This window comes from Natrix helvetica (assembly GCF_964273705.1).
Source record: "Natrix helvetica genome assembly, chromosome: 8".
In the NCBI taxonomy this organism is placed as follows: domain Eukaryota; kingdom Metazoa; phylum Chordata; class Lepidosauria; order Squamata; family Natricidae; genus Natrix; species Natrix helvetica.
The window spans coordinates 1,410,200-1,426,146 of NC_138559.1; the positions used below are offsets into that span (position 1 = coordinate 1,410,200).

General features: G+C 48.3%; 2 protein-coding genes across 2 annotated transcripts in view; both read left to right on the plus strand.

The window, feature by feature from the left end:
- NPC1L1 (NPC1 like intracellular cholesterol transporter 1) overlaps window positions 1–6,161 on the plus strand; it is a gene marked incomplete at its 5' end in the record, with an annotated part of 24,443 nt that extends 18,282 nt beyond the window's left edge. The window contains 4 exons of the mRNA XM_081960700.1: window positions 2,399–2,630; window positions 3,960–4,073; window positions 4,765–4,927; window positions 5,655–6,161. Coding sequence (XP_081816826.1) covers window positions 2,399–2,630; window positions 3,960–4,073; window positions 4,765–4,927; window positions 5,655–5,815 — 670 coding nt within the window. The 3' untranslated portion in view covers window positions 5,816–6,161. The remainder of the gene's footprint in view (window positions 1–2,398; window positions 2,631–3,959; window positions 4,074–4,764; window positions 4,928–5,654) is intronic.
- A 5,600-nt stretch (window positions 6,162–11,761) lies between these two features.
- Window positions 11,762–13,443, plus strand: MRPS24 (mitochondrial ribosomal protein S24). Its single transcript, XM_081961420.1, has 4 exons — window positions 11,762–11,870; window positions 11,954–12,034; window positions 12,138–12,249; window positions 12,926–13,443. Exons 1-4 carry the CDS (start codon window positions 11,838–11,840, stop codon window positions 13,207–13,209), a joined length of 510 nt encoding a protein of 169 aa, XP_081817546.1. The 5' UTR covers window positions 11,762–11,837; the 3' UTR covers window positions 13,210–13,443.
- Window positions 13,444–15,947: the final 2,504 nt, after the last annotated feature.

Below are 15,947 nucleotides of genomic sequence, written 5' to 3' on the forward strand. Positions count from 1 at the left end.
TGGCACCTGGTGAAGCTTTTTGTTCCGTTGCCATAATTAATAATTCTTACAGCCGCCTCTAGCTGTCACCATTCAATTAACTTTCGTTTTCCTTAGGTATTCAGCTGTAAATTAATACTTGCAAATGTTTCTTTCTAAGTTGCTCGAAATTAAAACTTTGACATTTAAGTAGTTCAGGTTATGTAAACTGGCTTAAAGATTGTTAATAGTTAGGGTTGTTTCAGCCGTTCCGCCTTTATTGCCCCGGCTATCAGCAGGTAATTAGTTTTCGTTTTCTGTAGGTTTTCAGCTATAAATCAACGCCATTTTGAATCCTTTGTTCTAAGCCCACGCCTCTCGAACTCAGCAGTAGCGTTCTTTTTAAAGAGATTTTTTTTTCCCCAATTAAGACTTAAAATACTTGCAAAAGTCTTGCTTCCTTCTTGAGATGTTGAGATGTTAAGATGATAAGGCTGTTCCCGGCGACTGGCTCTGCTAATTAGCAGAGGTTATCAAAAAGGCAGGAGAAAACAACAACTGCGAAGGGGGGCAAACCTCGTTGGACTCCGGAGGCTATAAATCCTCCTGGAGGGTACACGAGGGCTCAACCCAGCAGCTGAATCTCTCCCTCATAAATTCCAAGAATTTACGAGTGTCCGAGGTGTTAAAGATCGTAAAAAAACACCTCTAACTGTCTCTTGATCTGACAGGCTCAAAAAAAGCCTGCCATCGGCACCAGGAACAACCCGGAAGTTCCGAAACCATCTACTCTTAAGGCAGCTTCGGGGCAGGGGTGAAAGCCAGCAGGTTCTGACAGGTTCTGGAGAACCGATAGCAGAAATTTTGAGTAGTTCGGAGAACCGGCAAATGCCACATCTGGCTGGCCCCCGAGTGGGGAGTGGGGATTTTGCAATATCCTTCCCCCAGGAGTGGGGTGGGAGGATTTTGCAGTATCCTTCCCCTGCCACACCCACCAAGCGACACCCACCAAGCCACGGCCATAGAACCGGTAGGGAAAAAAATGGAATTCCACCACTGCTTCAGGGCTACCCGTCCCAGCCATGAAATTGTGATCGGGCTTGGTTTCTGCTTGGAAGAGTCCAAAGCAGATTCTCTACCAACCCAAACGGGAACCTCAAAGACCCTGAGCTGCCAAATGGGGAGAGCCACAGAGAAGGTTTCTCTTGGAGAAACAATGCTGAAGACTGGATTTTGGGATGGTTGCGCTCTCTCTTTCTCTCTCTCCCTCCCTCCCTTTCTCCCTCCCTCTCTCTCTCTCTCTCTCTCTTTTTCTCTCTCAGCCCAAACTATCTCCCAGTGTCGTTGTTGTTGTAAGGAAAATAGGAGGAGAAATTAGGTATGTTTGCCACCTTGAGTTCTTTGTAAAAATAATAACATCAGGATATGAACAAACAAGGAACTAAATAAGATAATATTACTAGTTTATGTAGAGCCTGTTCTCTTGACCCAGCCAACCTCAAAGCACTGACATCAATGCACCGTTCTGCATGGAAGTTCCTAAGAACCGCGCAGGCTGAGATAAGGGATGATCCAGCTGAGGATGACAGACCTACAACATCTGGCTTGTTTCAGTCCCTTCCTATGCAGTATATTGCCACTCCTGAGATAGCAGTTCAGATGGAAAAGTTGGGGTCTGCTGGCTGTTGGAACAATCTTAAAGAAGAAAAGATGCAGCAAAGTAGAGCAGTCAATGCTAGAGGGGCCTGGAGATAGGATCATAGAATATCAGGAAAGCTGAAGGGTAGAGAAGATGGTGGGGAGGTGTAACAACTCTCCCAGGTGTCTGAAGGGTTGTCACGCATAGGTTTAGGTCAAATTATTCCACAAGACAACAAGAAACAATAGGTTGAAATTATAAGGAAGTAGATTTTGGTTGGACACCAGGCATAAGTTTTCCTGATGTTGAACTAAAAGGAACAGCCTTGAAAGCTGTTGGACGCTCCTTCCCTGGGCAATATAAGTGAGGAAGGATAACAACCTCTCAAGGACACTATAAATATAGTGGTTGAACTGGGAAGAGATGATCTCTAATCTCCCTTCTCAGGGAGGGTGGTGAGCCATGGAGTGTTCCCGGAAGGGTCTATGACAACTTTCCGTGGCCAACTTTCCATGGCCAACTCGCTGCGGGACAAGAGTTACACTAATATCAAAGATATTGGTGCAATAGAATCATTAAAGAAAGGATGCAAAAGGAAGGACCAGAATGAAATGTGGATGGTAAAAATTAAAATAATGTTTATTTATTTTAAATAATTAAATAGAATTGTTAAATTGTCTCGTAACAAGCTGTCCTGTGGCGAGTTGGCCATGGTGAGATGGTCGGGTTGAGTTGGCCGTAGCAAGTTTCTCTGTGGCAAGTTGTCCCCTTCCCTTCCCGGAACCACTTCTCTTTCCGCAGAATCACCTACGTGTTTTATGAGCAGTACCTGATGATCACCACCGTGGGCCTCATCAACCTGGCCCTGTGCCTGGTGCCCACCTTCGCCGTCTGCTACATCCTGCTGGGCCTGGACCTTCGCTCAGCCTTCATCAACCTGCTGACCATCATCATGATTATTGTGGACACTGTGGGTGCCATGAACCTTTGGGGAATCTCCTACAATGCCGTCTCCCTCATCAACTTGGTCACAGTGAGCCCACCTCTTTTTCCTGGGGATGGGCATCATGGCTGCGGGAGGAGGAGGCGGGCAAGGAGAGGGAAGGGGTACCTGCCAGAGGGGCTTAGCTTTGCCCTCCGTGCGCTGAGTGCTTTTCTGGAGTATCCTCCTGCAAGGCCCTTGCTGGAGATTTTCCAGAGAGGTAGAGTATCACAGGGAAAGGGGCATTTGGGCACAGAGGGAGAAACCGACCTCTGGAAGACCAGGTGACGGGTAAAAGCAGCATCAGTGTAGGTAGGAAATCCACAGAATGAGGCCTTTTAAAAACTCACTCTGGGAGCTGTTTTTATTTACTAGAATTCTGTGAAAGGTTTTTGGGTGTCCGAGCGGATCTCTTTTGGGGCAGGAAAGGCAGCGCTCAAACCGACGCGTGATTTTTGACTTGTTTATTGTCACAGAGCTGCAAAGGAGGCCCAGCTTCACTTTCCTTACAGTCTGCCCACTTCTCTGCCCTCCAGAATTTCCCCTTATTTGCAGCTGCTGGGAGATCCTGCCAAGCCAATTCTGGTCACGTTTGGCTTCCTCGGTCCTGCCTTTTGCCCAGAGGATGATAAATACCGTATTTTTCAGAGTATAAGACGCATCTTTTCCCCCCAAAAAAGAGGGTGAAAACCTGGGTGCGTCTTATAAGGCCTTTTTGGCCTCCTGAAACCCCGGCCCTTTTGAAAAAATGGCCGTGCATAGCCTTTAGGAGGCTTCCAAAGTGTTTGTGGGGCTGGGGAGGGCAAAAACAAGCAAAAAAAAAAAAAAGCACCCCCCCCCAGTCCCCAGTCCCCAGGAGCACTCTGGAAGCCTCTTAAAGGCTATGCATGTCCTTTGTTTTGACAAAAAAATGGGCTGTTTTCACGAAAAATGGGCTGTTTTGGGGAGTGCAAAAACTTTTTTTTTTAAACTGCCTCTTCAAAATCTTGATGCGTCTTATACTCCGATGCGTCTTATATTCTGAAAAATACTGTAGTTCACTTTTCCTTCTACAGTAAGTTACTTTACCCTAAACTTACCCCACCTCCTCTTTTGTCTTGGCACCCGTCTGCTCTGCGCAACGTGTGATGTTTTGCCTGCCCCTTTGGTCTTTTCCAGCCTTGACTTTGGTGTGTGCCAAAATATTAGGAATACAACAAGAGGAGCAGGATTGAAAAGGAACCTTGGAGGTCTTCTAGTCCAACCCCTGTTTGGGCAGGAGACCCTATGCCTATACTATTCCGGGCAAACGACCGGATTGGCCGTACTCTTGCCAGGGTAAACAACAGTGGCAGGTGCATCGGCTGCCCTTTCATTGCTAATTGCTCCACTCTCCCGCAGGCCGTGGGCATCTCTGTGGAATTTGTCTCCCACATCACCCTCTCCTTCGCTATCAGCAAAAAACCTACCAAACTAGAACGCTCCCGAGAAGCCACCATCAACATGGGAAGCGCGGTAAGGAGGAGGAGGAGGCCAAAATGGGGCCAAGGATGCTGGGGTGGAGGGGTGGCGTGTGCCACAAGTGGCACATACTGTGGGCACTGGACTTGGGAGATGGCGGTTCTGATGGCTGTTGCCTCCGGGTATTTCCAGGGGCTCTGAAGCCCTTTTTCATCAGCCTAAGAGCCAAGTTGGTCTCTGAATACGTTACTTAGGCTTCAGAAGGTGCCAAGGAGTAGCTACTTCCTAATTGCCCAGTTGAACTTAGCTGTGCATGGCGAGGGTGAAATCCAGTAGGTTCTGACGGGTTCAGGAGGCCCGGTAGCAGAAATTTTGAGTAGTTTGGAGAACCGGCAAATGCCACCTCTGGCTGGCCCCAGAGTGGGGAGGGAATGGGGATTTTGCGGTATCCTTCCCCTGCCCACCAAACCACACCACACCCACCAAGCCATGCCCACAGTAAAAAAAAAATGAATTTCACCATTGGTGCATGGCCACGAGATCAATGGGACTCCCACTTCTCTAGTTTGCAGCCCTGGGTTCAACCTGTGGTGCTGGAGAGGTGATCTCGATTCTGCCATTCCGATATTCTCCAGGACAAGGGACTCCCTGCCTCGAAATTCAGGAGCATCCCTGATACTCACCATGCCAAGACTGCTGCCCAGGTGTGGTGCTTCTCTTCTGTATGTCCTTTCCCTTCGTGCAGGTGTTTGCTGGGGTGGCGATGACCAACTTGCCGGGCATCGTGGTCCTGGCGTTTGCCAAGGCTCAAATCATCCAGCTCTTCTTCTTCCGCCTAAACCTCATCATCACACTCTTAGGAATGCTGCACGGCCTGGTCTTCCTGCCTGTCATCCTCAGCTACTTCGGTAAGTTTCTATTCCTTCTTCCCCGGTTCCTTTCGCTTCTCTGCCCCGTAGAACGAAGGAGGCTCTCCACGCTTAATAGATCGCTTCTGCAGGCTGGCTGGACTGGTCTCCTCTGTTGTCCTTGGTCTTTCCTTGGCAACTTTTCTCCGGCCTCAAAAATCAGAAGTAGGAAAGATGCTCGTTATAGTAAACAGTGGAAATGCCTCCCACTTAGGCAATGGCTGTGCGGGTGTTGTGTGTGCATACAGGCACTGAGGAACTGGGGATGGGAAGGGAAGGGGGTTGCTAGGGTGTAGCAGAGGGAGGGCTCCTTCCCCGAAGGATGGCTGGAGGGGAGGCAGAATCCAAAAGGCTGCCCTGAACAGGGGGGAAACCCAGCAGGTTCTGATAGGTTCTGGAGAACCGGTAGCAGAAATTTTGAGTAGTTCCAAGAAAATACCACCTCTGGCTGGCTCTGGAGTGGGGAGGAAATGGAGATTTTGCAGTATCCTTCCCCTGCCACGCCCACCAAACCACACCATGCCCATGATCTAAGAAGTGGAGAGATTGCAGAGGAAGGGTTTACAAAAGAGTAAGTTATGCTGGCTGGAGAATTCTGGGAGTTGAAGTCCACAAGTCTTCTTGGGGTTGCCAAGTTTGGGGACCCCTGCCCTACAGAGATATGAGACGCCATAACACTTGAGTGGGTCTTTCTGTCTCCGTCTTAACTCTCCTCCGCTCCTTCCAGGGCCTTCCGTCCGTAAAGCAGTGCCAGAGCTGCAGCTAAGAATGGAGAACTCCTCCGTCCCTTCGGGAGGCGAAGAAGCTCCTAGAATTGATCAGACGTCTCCGGATACTCCCAGCCAGGATCCAGCTCCAAGCCCCAAATCATACAAAACTGTCCTCTAGACGTCTCCACATCTGTCTGCAGGACAGATCTTCCTGCTTTCCATTGCAATGCGCAAGGAACTGGTTTCCCATATCACTAAGCTAAGCCACTAGATAGCTTATTGGTGGCTTAGGATGCTGTGTTATCCCAGCCAATTGTGTGACTTCCATCAACAAATCCTGGTTAAAGTAAGTTAGTGAGATGTGATGCAGCTGGCAGTGAGTACACACATCGTGCTAAGCCATGGTTTAACAATAGACTACTTAATAAAGCTACAGCTCATTGGGTTCACATGACATGCTAAGCCACATCTTTGCGTGTGCATGTGTGTGCGCGCGCATGCGTGCACTGTTGAGGAAGTCTTGATTCCTGGTGACTGCCCAGCAGCTTTCTTGGCAAGGTCTTTGCAGGCTGTTTGCCCGACTTCTTCCTAGAGCTGAGAGAGAGAGAGAGGCCACCCCAGCAATCCAGCTGGCTTCATGCCCAAATCCAGAGGCGGGTTCTAGCTGGCGTTACTGCCATTCGCTTGTGGGCACACTTTGTGTATGTGCTGCACGTGCAACCGCAACTCAATAAAAAAATTCCTGCGCATGCACATTACTCAAAAACAAGATAGCGGCGACAACGGGGGCAACCAGTTCAGGGGTGTGGCCAGCCTGGGTTACTGCCGGTTCTGTGACCCAGACTGGCATGCTACTATCGGTTTGGCTGAACTGGGTCGAACCAGAAGGAACCCACCACTGCCCAAATCTTATTCCCTCCACCTCAAGGCAGACCAAATTAGGAAAGCAGGGCCTGTTAGTCCGTACTACTAGTAGAGAAAGATCTCCCTGAAATATTTTCTCACTCTTGCCCCAACTCAGGTCTCTCTCTCTCTCTCTCTCTCTCTCTCTCTCTCTCTCTCTCTCTCTTATCTGACCATTACCTTGATAGCCAGTTTTCCTCCTGTCACTACAAAGCAGGACTAGAACTCCCAGTCTCCTGGCCCTAGGCTGGTGCCTTGACCGCTACACCAAACTAGTTCTCATGCCACTTTTTGCTTAATGTATCTGAACCCAGAGGGGCTTGCCAAAGAAACAATGATATATGTGTACATCTAACAGAGCAGATATTCCAAAATAAGATCCTTCAGAATCTTCTATCTGTATCTGTTTGATAGAAAGAAATTCCGTTTCCACCTAGAATGGGGGAATCTGGCCTGAAACATTAATCAACGAAGGAGATCAGGCAAACGATTCCGAACCTCAGCTCAGAACTCAGTTACAACTGGACGGACCTTGCGTTTCTCCTCACAATTCTTTGTCCCCAAAAGTCTCTACCGTGGACAGTTGGAGGCAGCTGGTTAATGCTCAGCTCTTCAGTGTTGGACTTCTCTTTTGCATTGTCACCCCGGCTTCTACAGACAACAGTAAGAACAACTCCCAGGTTAAAAATGAGTTGTGTTCTCAAGTGTGCCTTAAAATCAGATTGCCAATGTTAAGTTGGAACTTATGAATAGAAGACTGCTGAAAACTGGCTATTAAAAACACGCAGCTTCATGGAAACCTTGCCTGGGTCCAGTGGTGTGTTGACTCGAAGACAGAGAATGCATTCTGCCTTTTTTACTAATTGGCAGTCCATTTATAAGTACGAGTGGTCCATAAGGCAGATGTTCTTAACCCACAGGCTGCCTATATAATAAAATACTCCTAAATTAAACTCTAGTTTCTTGGGAAGAATTTTTGACCTTACAAATAAAACCGGAAGAAAAGAACTTCTGAACTGAAACCTGACCTCTCCCGTATTGGGGTCAGCTTCTAGTTCAATCCATTGACCGTGCGGATTGCTTTAAGATTTACCTGAGTCTTCTCAGGGGTGTTAAATACGTCTGCCACTCAAATGACACGGAAAGAAGTTATAGTGATATTTTGATTCCTGTTTCATATTGATGGGGGTGGAGGGAGGACAGTCCTCAAAAACATTTTTAAAGTGTTTTGTTTCTATCCTTCAGTTAAATGAAATACCAATAGCTTTAACATGAATTATTTATTCCTTATTATTTATCCTCGTCTTTCACCCAAATAATGCACCAAGTGGCTAACAATAAAATAAAATTTATACAGCTGTCCTTAAGATATTTATTTACTATATTTAACCACCCCGATTTTATTTGTTCTGAGCACCGTGAAACCAAACAAGGATAATACAAGGAATGTGGATGTAATAGATACAGGGCACCTCAATCAACAGAGTCAGAAACCCATTCAAGAGAAGTTTTGTGGGGGCCTCCATGAAGTCTCAGCAGAAGATTATCAGAAGGCCTGTCCCGATGTGTGCACCTCTGGGCACTCTGCCGTACAAGGCGCTATAAGGAATATCCAGCATGTTGAATTCAGCTTGGAAGCTAACAGATGGCTAGTCAAGTGATCTTGGATCGTGGGGATCGTTGTCCCATCAGCATCCTGGTTTCTGTTTCTGGACTAGCTGGAATCTCCAGGTTCTCTCCACTGAACATTTTGCTGTAGCTCTACAGTGTAACTATCAGGGCTTGGGTTACATCACCAAGGCATCTTAGTTACCATAAGCAATAAAAATATACCGCTTCCCAGTGCTTCCCAGCCCTTTCTAAGCGGTTTACAGCCTCTTGCCCCCAACAATCTGGATCCTCATTTGACTGACCTTGGAAGGATGGAAAGTAGAGTCAACCTGAAGCTGCTCAGGATCAAACTCCTGGCAGTGGGCAGAGTCAGCCTTTAATGCTGTATTCTAAGAGAGAAGGAAGGAAGGAAGGAAGAAAAATAGCAATAACACTTAGACTTACGTATATACACAGTGCTTCCCAGCCCTCTCTAAGCGGTTTACAGAGTCAGCCTCTTTCCCCCAACAATCTGGGTCCTCATTTGACTGACCTTGGAAGGATGGAAGGCTGAGTCAACCTTGAGCTAGTCAGGATTGAACTGCTGGCAGTAGGCAGAGTTAGCCTGCAATCTGGCATTCTAACCACTGGGAGGGAAGAAAGGAAGGAAAGATGGAAAGGAGGAAGGAAGGAAGGAAGGGCATTAGCAATAGCACTTGTTTCGCCCCATTTTACGATGTTTCTTGCCACATTTGTTAAGTGAATCACTGCAGTTGTTAAATTGGTAAACGGTGGTTAAATGAAACTGGTGTCCCCATAGACCTGGCTTGTCAGAAGGTCACACGAATGATCTCATGAGCCTGCAACTGTCATAAATGTGAGTCAGCTGTCAAGCATCTGAACGTAACTCCTGTAACCCTGGAGATGCTGCAATGGTTGTAAGGGTGAAAAATGGTCCTAGGTCACTTTTTTCAGTGCGGTTGTAGCTTCAAGTGGTCACAAGTGAACCCTGGTAAGTGGAGGACTACCTGTATACAGTCTCTAAGTGGTTTAGCCAACAATCTGGGTCCCTATTTGAACAACCACAGAAAGCTGAGTCAACCTTGAGCCAGCCAGGATCAAACTGCTGGCAGAGGACAGAGTTGGCAGAAGCAACCTGCAGCTTTTGCAGTGTTCTGATTCTAAACCCTGCACTGCCCTGGAAGCTCATCAGAGGGAAATTCAGCATGATAATAATGAGGGACGGTGAAAATAATCAGTTGGTAGCTTTCAATAGAATAGAATGGAGAATAGAATAGAATAGAATAGAATGGAGAATAGAATAGGAATAGAGAATAGAATAGAATAAACTTTATTGCCACTTTGAATGTACTCCATGCACACGTGGAAACGTATGACTAGTTTTTTTCCCCCTATTTACTTGCATTGGGATTATTCCTTATACTATTTATATTAAAGGCTGTATTATACAGTACTATACTACACCAATCGACATACAGTAGAAATGAAGTTTTGTTGCCTACAGGCTCTCAAAGGGTCTCCACCAATTTTACCCTACATAAAACATGACAAGATAAATAAATAAATAATAAATAAATAAATAAATAAATAAATAATAATAATAAATAAATAAATAAATAAATAAATAAATAATAAATAAATAAATAAATAATAAATAAATAAATAATGGATGGGAGACAACAGACTTAAACTCAACCCCTCCAAGACAGAGTGGCTGTGGCTATCGGCCTCTCGGTTCAACCAGCTGACTCCATCGCTGGCCATTGGGGGCGACCAACTGGCCCCCGTGGAGCGGGCGCGCAATTTGGGCGTCCTCCTAGATGCCCGGATGTCTATGGATGACCATGTGGCAGCCGTGGCAAGGGGGGCGTTCCACCAGGTTCGCCTGGTGTGCTAATTGCGCCCCCTATTGGACCGGGATGCCCTTCGCAGTCACTCATGCGCTGATGACGTCTCGTCTGGATTACTGTAATGCTCTTTACATGGGGCTTCCCTTGAGATGCACCCGAGGACTGCAGTTGGTCCAGAACGCGGCCGCAGGGGCAGTGATGGGGAGTACGAGGTACTCCCATGTGACACCTCTCCTGCGTGAGCCGCACTGGCTCCCTGTAGTCTTTCGGGTGCGTTTCAAGGTACTGATCACTATCTTTAAAGCGCTCCATGGCACAGGACCTAGCTATTTGCGGGATCGTATCCTGCCCCATACATCCCTACGACCAATTCACTCTCACAGAGAGGGACTCCTCCAGGTGCCGTCCACTAAGCAATGCCAGAGGGCGGCGCCGAGGGGTAGGGCCTTCTCTGTGATGGGCCCAGCCCTCTGGAATGACCTCCCCCCCGACATTAGGACAGCTACCGATCTCCGCTCCTTCCGCACAAAACTCAAGACCCACCTGTTCCAACTAGCCGGCCTGGCCTGAATCATAACCATATTTCCTAATCCCTCTGGATAACTTTTAAATTTTAAATTAAGTTTGACTTTGGGTATTTTAATTGTTTTTAATTGCATTATGTTGTTCTTAACTAATTGATTATTTATTTATTTATTATGTATTGTACAATGTTTTTTGTATATCTCCTCCTCGTTATTTATTTGTTGTGTAATGAATTGTACGCCGCCCCGAGTCCCTTGATGGAGAGGGAGCGGCCTATAAATTGGATTAATAAATAAATAAATAAATAAATACATACATACATACATACATACATACATACATACATACATACAAAAAGTGGGAGTTGTGGGCTCTCCGTGGCTGGAGACTTTCAAGGACAGATTTGAGTGGGGTGAGCACTAGAAATTTTAGGCCTGGATAACCTTGAATTACGCCGTCTACATTCCGACCTGAGCTTAGTGTGCAGGATAATCTGCCATAATGTCCTACCTGTAATGATGTGTATGTTTTAGTCATTCACTACCTGTGAATGACTACTTTTACTTCAACTGCCATGACGACGCAAGGGCTATCCATAGATACAAACTCAATGCAATCTGTTCTAATCTTGATTGAAGGAAAAACAACTTCAGCAATAGAGGAGTAAACGTCTGGAACACCCTACCTGATCCTGTTGTTAGTTCCTCTAACCCCCAGACCTTTGACCTTAAGGCAGGGGTGTCCAAACTTGGCAACTTTAAGACTTGTGGAATTCAACTCCCAGAATTCCCCAGCTGGCTGGGGAATTCTGGGAGTTGAAGTCCACAAGTCTTAAAGTTGCCAAGTTTGGACACCCCTGCCTTAAGCTGTCTACCATGGACCTTACGCGTTTCTTAAGAGGTCCCTAAAGGGAGCGCACATAAGCGCAACTGCCTGCCTTCTGTCCCTGTCCTACTGTCCCCATTTATATGTATCTTTTTATGTGTTTATGGCTGTTTTGCCTATTTATATCCATTTATTTGTGGCATTTTACTCAGATGTTTATATACTTGTTTCCTTGGACTTGTGGACTCATAAAATAAAATGAGAAAGTAAAATAAGATAAATAAAAATAAAATAAAAATAAAAAAGGTCCCTTCCCGCTCTAAGTTTGAATTCGAAAATTTGAATTGGAGGCGCGCGGCGGGCTCCGCCCTAGAGCCGGAAAGGGCGGAGCGTCCTCCTTAGGCCGGGCAGGTCACTTCCGGCGAGGACCAAGCGCAGCCCCTGCCGGCCAGGAGGAGGAGGCGCAGTTGCGGCTTGCAGGCTCCCATGGCGGCGGCGGCGTGGCGGAGGGCGGCTGAGGCGAGCGGGGGCTCCGACGGGGGGGGGGAGTTGTGGCAGGGTGGGGGGGGGGTTCTGCGCATGCTTATTCGTTTTCTTCGCAGGCCTCGGCGCGGGCCCTGAGGGGCGCCTGGGGGCTGCCGGTGGCGGGCCGCGGCTTCCGGAGCAGCGCCGTGGCGGAGAAGGTGAGGCGGGGGTCCTCCTGCGGGGGCGGAGAGAGGGGCCTCGGGTGGGTGGGTGGAGGGTTGGGAGCCGCCTGGCCCACGCGCGTCCCTCTTTCCCTTGCAGTGCCAGGCGGGCCGCATCCGCCCTCGGAAGGGGAACCAGCCGGTGACCTACGAAGAGGCTCACCCGCCCCACCACATCGCCCACCGCAAGGGCTGGCTCTCCCTGCACACCGGTGAGCCCCTCCCTCGTTAACCTCAAGGCCCCTGGAGCCCCCTCCCCACTTAGAGTAATCCCCCGTTTCGCCCCCCCGCCCCCCAAAATCGCCCTCTATCTAGCAGGAGGTTTTTTGGGTGGGTGGGTGGGGGCTGCAAAGGAGAGGAATAACAACAACAACAAAACAACAATAATAATATCCTTCGACCTTAACAGTTCCTAGGTCCTTAGTTAGGACTCGAGCTGTTGAGCTGCCAACCAGCCCCAAAGGCTGTAAATCACACCAAAGATTAACCAACAACAACAACAATGATAATAATAATAATAAACTTCAACTTCCAGAATTCTCCAGCCAGCATCACTTACTCTCTTGTAATCCCTTCCTCTCCAGTCTCTCCACTTAGATCAGAGGCCTTCAAAGCAGAGCTGGCTGGGGAATTCTGGGAGTTAAAGTCCACAAGTCTTCAGGTTGCCAAGTTTGGGGACCCCTATAAATGTAGACGAAACGGCAGCCGCAGGAAATCTTTGCCGTGATGAGAGATGTCTGGAAAACGGTGTTGGGTGAAGTCCTTTTCCGGCACCTGACTGGTTGTAGCCACAGCATGTGGAGTACTCTGTGCAGCCCCAAGGCCTTCTCGTGCATGGCGAGAAAAGGACAAACTAAATCAAAGGCCCTCCTTGCTTTGCTCCTGCAGGTAACCTGGACGGGGAGACGGATGCGGCGGATCGCACGCTGGAGGACGTCTTCATCCGCAAGTTCCTCTTTGGCACCTTCCATGGCTGCTTGGCGGAGGAGGTGGTACTGAAGCGCCGGGCCAACACGGTGATCATCTGTGCCCTCCTCATCCAGAATCTCCCTCCCCATAAGATTTACTTCCTGATCGGCTACACGGAGGTGCTGCTTTCCTTCTTCTACAAGTGTCCTGTGAAGATGGAGGTGCAGACCATCTCGGAGAAGGTCATTTACAAACATCTTTAATCCTGGCGGAGCTTATGGTAGAAAAAGGCCCCTGACTCCTGATTGGGATTGATGCTCCACACTGGGCCCCGTGGGGGTCCTTGCTCCTTTTGCCCTTGAACAGACTGATGTTTTCCAGCTATTGACTTCTCCTCCAGAGACTGGACAATAGATGGAAGTGCCCAGAGATAGGAGAAATCTTGTCCATTCTTAGAAATGAATTGCTGAAATGCAAACAAGGAATGTGTCTCCCTATTTGTGACTCTTCCCTGATCTTTGTCTCTTTAGCTGATCTTGGCCGGCATTGCTCTCTGTAGCAAGTGAAAATCATGTCACTTTGCTTCGTTGAATGGGGTGCCCCAGGTTGAGGTTGCATATAGCTAGCGAGCCGGATTAGACGAGGTGGCTGAGACGCTGAGCTTGTCGATCAAAAGGTCGGCAGTTCAGCAGTTCGAATCCCTAGCGCCGCTTAACAGAGTGAGCTCCCGTTACTTGTCCCAGCTTCTGCCAACCTAGCAGTTCGAAAGCACATAAAAAATGCGAGTAGAAAAACAGGGACCACCTTAGGTGGGAAGGTCACAGCATTCTGGGCGCCTTTGGCGTTGAGTCATGCCGGTCACATGACCACGGAGACGTCTTCGGACAGCGCTGGCTCTTTGGCTTTGAAACAAAGATGAGCACCGCCCCCTAGAGTCGGGAACGACTAGCACATATGTGCGAGGGGAGCCTTTGCCTTAGAGAGCCTGCAGGTTGCTACCCCAGGGCATGTGGGGTGGGGGGTAAGTTTCCGCTGAACAGAAGTTGAAAAAGTTGGACTATGGCTGCTCCGTTTGCCCCCCTTTCGCTCTTTTCTTTCTTCACAGATTCAGAGCAAGCGCTTCAGGATAGGAAGGAACCTGGTCTGTAAAGGCTTGTGGGACAGAGTGAAGACAAACAAAGTGGCACCAAAGGTCATGCTAGATTCTTTTCAGGCAAAGGGCCAGAATTGAACCCTGTGAGGAGCTCTGGGATAAGCTGGCTGTGAAGTTTATGAACTTGGCTTCAGACAACCAGAGCAGGAGGGCCTGGGGTGGTAGAAATGGAAGGACAACATGGAAGGTTCCTTGGGGAGAGCAGAAAAATGCACCCTGGAAAAATTGTTGCTGCTTTTTCTGGGAAAGAGAATCTGTTCCATGCACTTCCCTTTAGTTACATCTTGGAGGTAAAGTATTCACAAATGGGATGAATAATTTCCTGGCAGCCCACATTTGTGCGTAGTCCAGGCATTACCAGGAGCATAGCCTGAACCTCAGGGTGGCTTCCTGCGTAGTGAGAGTGTGGGGAAACATGGTTTCCGTCACAGGTCAGGCTTCCTTCAAGTTGCCATGTTGCAACAGGGCTGAGTAATTGGCAAAATTCATGATGGACTGGTGCTATCCAAGGGTCACAGCGGTTTCATTTTGTGCTAAAAACAAGCAATATGGTTTTTAGCACAAAATGCTGGTCCTTCCTTGCCTGATCTCAAAAAAAGCTCAAAAGAGCCAATCCTGGTTAAACCACCAAGGGAATCTCTGGACTTCGTCCAGAAATTGAGCTTTACTTGAAGGAGATTTGGCTTTTTTTCTAGCAGATAAATAGAGAGTGCCGGGATGTCTCTCCGGGAACTCTTCTTTCCCTTTGAAGTGCTTCTGCTGGTGGGTCTCTGTGTCAGCTCAGCTCCAATTTCGAAAACCAGGTCCCTAGCCTCGGGGAAATGATCATGGAAGTAGTTTTGCTTGCCTGACTTCAACCCCCCCCCCCCCCTCAACTGAAAGGTGGTTGGCAAAACAGCTGTGCCCCTTGGCCACCTCTTCCACCTTCTGCTCTGCACAAAGTCTGTACCCAGAGTCTACCGGTAGGCCAGGGCCAAGGGGGCTTATGAGAGAGTACCCCTGCAGGCTTGGAATTATGACTAGGACAGGGAGGGAAGACTCCCAGTGGCCGTGGGGGAGGCTCTGTTTTTGCCCGCACGAGCTGCTTCGGATTGGAATGGCCGCCTGTTTGAGGTCAGTCCAGCCTAGGGTGGTAACTGCCGTTTCCTTCCTTCCTGCAAATGAGGATGACAGGCAGGGAGCCTTAATTGTAAAGTGGAGGCTCACCTCTGCGGCTTGAAAGACGAATTCATTGAAGGCTCTCATCAGGAGTGTGTACTTAACCGAATGACTGAATTGACCTCTTGGGAATTTGCACAAGATTGCCAACTTTTTTAAAAAAAAATCTACGGTTAATGGCTTAGCCTGCACTGCTTTGCTGAGCCAGCGTTTGTGGCTGCACCTGATGTCACCCAGTATGAGGGGACTCTGTAAGGTCATCCTGTGGCGTAGGAGGTTACTCAGAAGGAAAGGTTAGGGCCGCAGGCAAGAGACTTTGGGTGAGCTGCAGTGAAGAGGGTCACTTGGTTGCTTTGAACCCTGATTCTGTTTTACAAGAGAGGGCATGGGGTTCCTGGCACTGCCAACTCTACAAAACTAATGATGCAAGCAGAGTGCATGCGCCTGTGGCCCATCTCCAGCTTCCTAATGGCTTTAACTTTGCTCTTCAGAGTCCAGAGCTTAGAAGCCCCCAGGAAGCTAAGCTGGGCGGTGGGAGTGAATATGACTGGGCTTAACCCAGATCCAATTTCTATTTCCCTTGGCTGGCTGTCTTTCCATCAGGTGTGAACTGGTTAGGATAAAAGGCCAGCGCAGTGCGTGGCCAAAAGGCCAGATTCACAGTTGCATGTTGTGTCAAGAGTGGAAGAT

What these genes read in the sequence shown, in the direction of transcription:
- MRPS24 (XM_081961420.1), top strand. Translation starts at nt 11,838, where the DNA reads ATGGCGGCGGCGGCGTGGCGGAGGGCGGCTGAG. An exon ending in GCAGCGCCGTGGCGGAGAAG is followed by an intron (nt 12,035 to 12,137) that starts GTGAGGCGGGGG and finishes TTTCCCTTGCAG; the next exon opens with TGCCAGGCGGGCCGCATCCG. An exon ending in CTGGCTCTCCCTGCACACCG is followed by an intron (nt 12,250 to 12,925) that starts GTGAGCCCCTCC and finishes TTGCTCCTGCAG; the next exon opens with GTAACCTGGACGGGGAGACG.